Source organism: Neofelis nebulosa, chromosome 4 (genome assembly GCF_028018385.1).
Source record: "Neofelis nebulosa isolate mNeoNeb1 chromosome 4, mNeoNeb1.pri, whole genome shotgun sequence".
Taxonomy (NCBI): Eukaryota; Metazoa; Chordata; class Mammalia; order Carnivora; family Felidae; genus Neofelis; species Neofelis nebulosa.
Genome location: NC_080785.1, coordinates 11,657,451 through 11,665,379, shown reverse-complemented (window position 1 = coordinate 11,665,379; position 7,929 = coordinate 11,657,451). Strand labels below are relative to the sequence as shown.

Genomic DNA, 7,929 nt, shown 5'->3' with positions numbered 1-7,929 from the left:
TGGTGTATAAAAATGCAACTGATTTCTGTACATTGATTTTGTATCCTGCGACTTTGCTGAATTCATGTATCAGTTCTAGCAGACTTTTGGTGGAGTCTATCAGGTTTTCCATGTATAATATCATGTCATCTGCAAAAAGTGAAAGCTTGACTTCATTTTTGCCAATTTTGATGCCTTTGATTTCCTTTTGTTGTCTGATTGCTAATGCTAGCATTACAACACTATGTTAAACAACAGTGGTCAGAGTGGATATCCCTGTCGTGTTCCTGATCTCAGGGAGAAAGCTCTCAGTTTTTCCCCACTTAGGATGATATTAGCTGTGGGATCTTCATAAATGGCTTTTATGATGTTTAAGTATGTTCCTTCTCCCCCAACTTTCTCGAGGGTTTTTATTAAGAACGGATGGTGAATTTTGTGAAATGTTTTTTCTGCATCAATTGACAGGATCATATGGTTCTTATCTTTTCTTTTAATAATGTGATGTATCACATTGATTGATTTGCAGATGTTGAACCAGCCGTGCATCGATTGACAGGATCATATGGTTCTTATCTTTTCTTTTAATAATGTGATGCATCATATTGACTGATTTGCAAATGTTGAACCAGCCCTGCAGCCCAGGAATGAATCCCACTTGATCATGGTGAATAATTCTTTTTATATGCTGTTTAATTCGATTTGCTAGTATCTTGTTGAGAATTTTTGCATCCGTATTCATCAGGGATATTGGCCTGTAGTTCTCTTTTTTTGCTGGGTCTCTGTCTGGTTTAGGAATCAAAGTAATTCTGGCTCCATAGAATGAGTCTGGAAGTTTTTCTTCCCTTTCTAATTTTTGGAACAGCTTGAGAAGGATAGGTATTATCTCTGCTTTAAATGTCTGGTAGAATTCCCCTGGGAAGCCTGGGACTCTTATTTGTTGGGAGATTTTTGATAACTGATTCAATTTCTTCACTGGTTATGGGTCTGTTCAAGTTTTCTATTTCTTCCTGTTTGAATTTTGGAAGTGTGTGGGTGCTTAGGAATTTGTCCATTTCTTCCAGGTTGTCCAGTTTGTTGGCATATAATTTTTCATAGTATTCCCTGATAATTGCTTGTATTTCTGAGAGATTGGTTGTAATAATTCCATTTTCATTCATGATGTTACCTATTTGGGTCATCTCCCTTTTCTTTTTGAGAAGCCTGGCTAGAAGTTTATCAATTTTGCTTATTTTTTCAAAAAACCAACTCTTGGTTTCATTGATCTGCTCTACAGTTTTTTTAGATTCTATATTGTTTATTTCTGCTCTGATCTTTGTTATTTCTCTTCTTCTGCTGATTTAGGCTGTCTTTGCTGCTCTGCTTCTATTTCCTTTAGGTGTGCTGTTAGATTTTGTATTTGGGATTTTTCTTGTTTCTTGAGATAGGCCTGGATTGCGATGTATTTTCCTCTCAGGACTGCCTTCGCTGCGTCCCAAAGCGTTTGGATTGTTGTATTTTCATTTTCGTTTGTTTCCATATATTTTTTAATTTCTTCTCTAATTGCCTGGTTGACCCACTCATTCGTTAGTAGGGTGTTCTTTAACCTCCATGCTTTTGGAGGTTTTCCAGACTTTTTCCTGTGGTTGATTTCAAGCTTCATAGCATTGTGGTCTGAAAGTATGCATGGTATAATTTCAATTCTTGTAAACTTATGAAGGGCTGTTTTGTGACCCAGTATGTGATCTATCTTGGACAATGTTCCATGTGGACTTGGGAAGAAAGCATATTCTGTTGCTTTGGGATGCAGAGTTCTAAACATGTCCGTCAAGTCCATCTGATCCAATGTATCATTCAGGGGCCTTGTTTCTTTATGGACATCTAGACCATCTAGATGGTCTATCCATTGTTGTAAATGGAGTATTAAAATCCCCTGCAATTACCACATTCTTATCAATAAGGTTGCTTATGTTTGTGAGTAATTGTTTTATATATTTGGGGGCTCCTGTATTCAGTGCATAGACATTTATAATTGTTAGCTCTTCCTGATAGACAGACCCTGTAATTATTATATAATACCCTTCTTCATCTCTTGTTACAGCCTTTACTTTAAAGTCTAGCTTGTCTGATATAAGTATGGCTACTCCAGCTTTCTTTTGACTTCCAGTAGCATGATAGGTAGTTCTCCATCCCCTCACTTTTAATCTGAAGGTGTCCTCAGGTCTAAAATGAGTCTCTTGTAGACAGCACATAGATGGGTCTTGTTTTTTTTTTTTTATCCATTCTGATACCCTATGTCTTTTGGTTGGTGCATTTCGTCCATTTACATTCAGTGTTATTATTGAAAGATATGTGTTTAGAGTCATTGTGATGTCTGTAGGTTTCATGCTTGTAGTGATGTCTCTGGTACTTTGTTTCACAGGATCCCCCTTAGGATCTCTTGTAGGGCTGGTTTAGTGGTGATGAATTCCTTCAGTTTTTGTTTGTTTGGGAAGACCTTTATCTCTCCTTCTATTCTGAATGACAGACTTGCTGGATAAAGGATTCTCGGCTGCATATTTTTTCTGTTTATCACATTGAAGATTTCCTGCCATTCCTTTCCGGCCTGCCAAGTTTCAGTGGATAGGTCTGCCATTAGTCTTATGGGTCTCTCTTTATATGTTAGAGCATGTTTATCCCTAGCTGCTTTCAGAATTTTCTCTTTATCCTTGTATTTTTCCAGTTTCACTATGATATGTCATGCAGAAGATCGATTCAAGTTATGTCTCAAGGGAGTTCTCTGTGCCTCTTGGATTTCAATGCCTTTTTCCTTCCCCAGATCAGGGAAGTTCTCAGCTATGATTTCTTCAAGTACACCTTCAGCCCCTTTCTCTCTCTCTTCTTCCTCTGGAATCCCTATTCTATGGATATTATGGCGTTTCATTGCATCACTTAGTTCTCTAAGTCTCCCCTCATACTCCTGGATTTTTTTCATCTCTCTTTTTCTCAGCTTCCTCTTTTTCCATAATTTTATCTTCTAATTCACCTATTCTCTCCTCTGCCTCTTCAATCTGAGCTGTGGTCGCCTCCATTTTATTTTGTACCTCATTTATAGCATTTTTTAGCTCCTCCTGACTGTTTCTTAGTCCCTTGATCTCTGTAGCAGTAGATTGTCTGCTGTCCTCTATACTTTTTTTCAAGCCCAGTGATTAATTTTATGACTATTATTTTAAACTCATGTTCCATTACATTGCTTAAATCATTTTTGGTCAATTTGTTGTTGTTACTTCCTGGGGTTTCTTTTGAGGAGAATTCTTCCGTTTCGTCATTTTGGATAGTCCCTGGAGTGGCATGGAACTGCAGGGCTTTTTCCTTGTGCTGTGTGGAGTAACTCGTGTTGGTGGTCAGGGCCGCAGTCAGACCCAATGTCTGCCCCAAGCCCACCACTGGGGCCACAGTCAGACTGGTGTGTACCTTATCTTCCCCTCTCCCAGGGGCAGGAATCACTGTGGAGTGGTGTGGCCCCGTCTGGGCTACTTGCACCCTGCCAGGCTTGTGGTGCTGCTTCTATGGGATCTGGCATATTAGCTGGGGTGGATCTGCAAGGTGCACGGGGGCAGGAGGGGCAGACTCAGCTCTCTTTGCCTTCAGTGGTCTGGCTTTGGGAAGGGCTCTGTGGCACTGGGAGGGAGGCAGACCCGTCAGAGGGATGGATCCACAGAAGCACAGTGTTGGGTGTTTGCACGGTGCAAGCAAGTTCAGTGACGGGAACTGGTTCCCTTTGGGATTTCGGCTGGGGGATGGGTGAGGGAGATGGTGCTTCCCAGCGCCTTTGTTCCCACCGAGCTGAGCTCTGTCTTCCAGGGCTCAACATCTCTCCCTCCTGGTGTCCTCTCACCCTCCTGCTGTCCGAGCAGAGCTGTTGACTTATAACATTGCAGATGTTAAGTCCCACTGGATGTCAGAACACCCTCCGTCTGGCCCCTCCACTTTTGCAAGCCAGACTTGGGGGCTCTGCCTTGCCGGGTGGGCTGGCTGCCCCTCCACCACCCTGGTTCCCTCCCGGCAGTCCGTGTAGCACGTACCGCCTCTCCGCCCTTCCTACCCTCTTCTGTGGGCCTCTTGTCTACACTTGACTCTGGAGAGTCCATTCTGCTAGTCTTCTGGCAGTTTTCTGAGTTATGTAGGCAGATGTGGGTGGAATCTAAGCGATCAGCAGGATGAGGTGAGCCCAGCGTCCTCCTACACTGCCATCTTCCAAATGACCCTCACATTAAATATTTTTTAACTTGAATAACTGTAAAGGTAAAGACATTTCTGTGTAATGGATGGTATTGGCCTCAAATAATAACTCATTCCATGTTGTCATTCATCTAGGAATCAGGAGTACCTGTTGGGCCACAAACTGGAATTAAGAAAAACCAATAGATGGAAACAAAGAAATGTGTGTCTTTTGGTGTTAAAATGTAAAAAGATGTCTAGGATGGAAATGCTGAATAGTTGGTGTTAGGATAACTACTTCCACATGGAATTATTTCGGCAGTAAGAGACAGGTGTCTGTTGAAATCAGCTCCCTGAAATTGGAGGATAGACAGCCCTCAGCTGTAATCAACTAAGAAAGACAGATTTAACCCAATACACCAGAGGTTACATACATTGTCATCAGATTATACTTAACCTTCATAAAATCTCACTTTCCAGTAACTAGTCTTACTCCGTCTTGGTATTTAATATGAAGGTGACCTAAGAATGAACCAGAGGAAGTACATTTTACACCAGGTTGGACTAAATTGTATAAAAACCTGAGAGTCAGCATAATAGAAGCTGAAAAGCTGAAGTGGGGGCCCTTTCATAGGAAAGGTGAGTTTGAGATTAGTCATGATTATTCAGTTAGAGATTCTTTCCCCCCAAGTGATTTCTTCTGGTGATAATATGTCTGGATTTCTTCTGCTTGTTTGCTTTTTAGACAGAAAGATGATGACAGAGATAGATTTGACTGAGAACTTTCGTGTCTATGAATCTATTATGGGAAAATCACAAAAGGTACAAAAAAATTTATGTATAAAATGGAGTCAGCATGGGCCATAATTTCTATTGCATGCAATATAGTTAGAAGGTAATATATTAAATCAGTTAAAAGATAGTATGCAGCTGGCAATGTATGCTGCAGAAAAGTATTTTGTCATGGGGAACTTACATGAACTGATTCTAAAAGAAATAACACTGTTTAATTTTTAATTATATATGAAATTCTATGTACAGTAAGTAATGAAACACTATATGCAAATTATTAACAATGATCACTTTTGGCCATGTTTCCCAGTATTATCTCTTTAGTCTTTCATTAAATTTCATGTTTTCCTAAGACACTTTGAAAAACTTGAGGTCAAAATTTCATATGAGGTGTGTCTTCATTCACAGATTGCATCAGGCTGTTGAAACTAATCTGTGAATCTGAAATTCCCAAGAATCTATGATTGTCTAAATATAAAGAAAAACAAAAAACATTAAATAAGACTAGAAGTATCCTTTTGCCCAAAATAAACCACTGTATCATATCAAGATCATTTTCTTTAATCTTAATTTAGTAAAATAGATTTGGCTCTCCAAAGGAAGTCTGTAAAGATGTATTAGGATTAAACAAGTAAGTTTAAGAATTTATCATCCCCTTAACAGTTTGCGTGTCAAATTATATGCTCTACTAATTAAACGAGGATATTAGAAATTTGGCAATAATCATGATACAAATATTGTTAAAGATCCAATAAAATCAGATTTTTTTGGAAAATAAGATTCTTCACTAAAAGGAACTAGATCTTTTTAGTGAAATAACTTATTTCAAGCTGAAGTGGGAAATAAGCAACTTGAGGCTAGAACAATTTAGGAAGCCAGAAGTAAGAAAGTGCTTTAAATTGTGGAGTAATAATTTTATGCTGGAGATAACGTGAAGACTCCACCTTAACCAAGATCCACGTTGTACCACCAGTATTGGGACAAATTAACATTACCTGTATATTAATGGAAGCCATTAAGAAGGACACTTTTTATATCCTATTAGAAATTTATATTTTGAACTAAAAAGGGGCAATAAATGGAAAACCCAAGTTGAGACACATAAACAACTGGTGTGTGTGCTTCAAAAATATCAATTTCAAGGGAAGGACTGAGTGATTATTTCATATTAGAGGAGATGCAATGTGCAAGATTGCATCTTGGACCAGAGGGGCAGAAAATGCTGTATCTAGAATAGAGAATCATGCTAATGTTACATCTCCTGATTTTGGTTACTTATCCTGAATATGAATATCCTTGTCTTAGAAAAAAATGAAGGGACAAATTGGCATTATGCCTACATTTTACTCTTACGTGGCCAAGGGGGAAAAATATGTACATAGGAAAAAAAAAAGAATTGATGAAGCAAACTTTAAAACAATTGGGTAAACTATATATAATCATATTGTTTTAATTTTTGGATACTTATCTGAATAAAAATTTTAAACTAAAACATTGGACAAGAAAAAGTCAAGTAGGGACAGGCATGAAAGCTTCCTCTGAGTTCATAACTTTCCTTTCCTCTGAGTAAATAACTTCAATTTTCATTCATATCCAGCTCTGACCTTTCTATCACACTTCAGTCCTTGATAAACACTCATCAAGGAATGGGGGGGCAACCAATCGTGGACCAGAAATCATCCTGGTGGGATTCCAGCTCAGTAAAGACACTGAAGTGCTCCTCTCCTGTGTCTTCTCCCTGTTATATATCTTCAACCTGCTGGCAAATGGCGTGATCTTGGGACTCATTTGGCTAGACCTCAGACTGCATTCCCCCATGTATTTCTTCCTTTCTCATCTGGCTATCATTGACATATGCTATGCTTCCAGCAGTTCGCCCAATATGCTGGAAAACCTAGTGAAGCACAAAAAAACTATCTCCTTTGTCTCGTGCGCTATGCAGATAGTTTTGTTTGTGACTTGTGCTGGTGAAGAGTGCCTGATTTTGGTAGTGATGGCCTATGACGGGTTCGCGGCAATCTGCCATCCACCCCAGTACACTGTCATCATGAACTGGACAGTGTGCATGCTCCTGGTCATCGCTATCTGGGCATGTGGATTTTCCCTAGCCCTAGTACATGTAATTCTCTCTCTAAGGTTGACTTTCTCTGGGCCCCAGGAGGTGAACCACTTCTTCTGGGAAATCCTCTCTGTCCTCAAAGTGGCCTGTGGTGATACTTGGATCAATGAAGTTTTTGTCTTTGCTGGTGCTGTGTTTATCTTAGTTGGGCCCCTCTCCCCGGTGTTGATCTGCTACGTGCACATCCTCTGGGCCATCCTGAAGATCCAGACAAAGGAGGGGCACAGAAAAGCCTTTTCCATCTGTTCCTCCCACTTCTGTGCGGTTGGATTCTACTTTGGCATAGCCATGATGGTTGACTTGGTCCCAGACAATAGTCAACGTGAGGAGCAGCAGAAAATCCTTACCCTGTTTCACCACTCTTCAACCCATTGCTGAACCCTCTCATCTACAGTCTAAGGAATGCTCAGATGAAGGCTGCTTTTAACAGAGCATTGCAGAAAAAGAGGGCAATATGAAGAATGGTAGAATTTTTGAGCAGGGAATTTGTCTTCTCAAGAGATATGATTGCTGGTGTATTAAAACTCAAGAAATTTCCCCAAGAAGATTCATGATTTGATGGTGAGAATTATCAAAAGAGTTAAATTAGCCAGGTAGCAGAATAGAAATCCCTGAGTTTCCTCCATTCTTCCGAGGAGACAATAATATATAGATCAAATAGCCATTATGAGAAACCAGTAGAGAGGCTGCAGCACCTGGAGAAGCACAAAGTCAAGAAGAGTTACAGAAAAGTGATCAGGCAAAGTTATGATACTTTTCCTGTCCTAGTCACTCCCCATCCCTGGCCCCGTGTGGCATGATCAGAGGATTCCTTCCTAACTCCACTTTCTCTTTGGATGAAAGGAGAGGAGTGGATCATGGGT

General features: G+C 39.8%; 1 protein-coding gene across 1 annotated transcript; it reads left to right on the top strand.

The window, feature by feature from the left end:
- Window positions 1-6,763: 6,763 nt before the first annotated feature.
- LOC131508356 (olfactory receptor 2A2-like) lies at window positions 6,764-7,444 on the top strand. The gene has a single exon (XM_058723459.1). It carries the CDS (start codon window positions 6,764-6,766, stop codon window positions 7,442-7,444), a length of 681 nt encoding a protein of 226 aa, XP_058579442.1.
- Window positions 7,445-7,929: the final 485 nt, after the last annotated feature.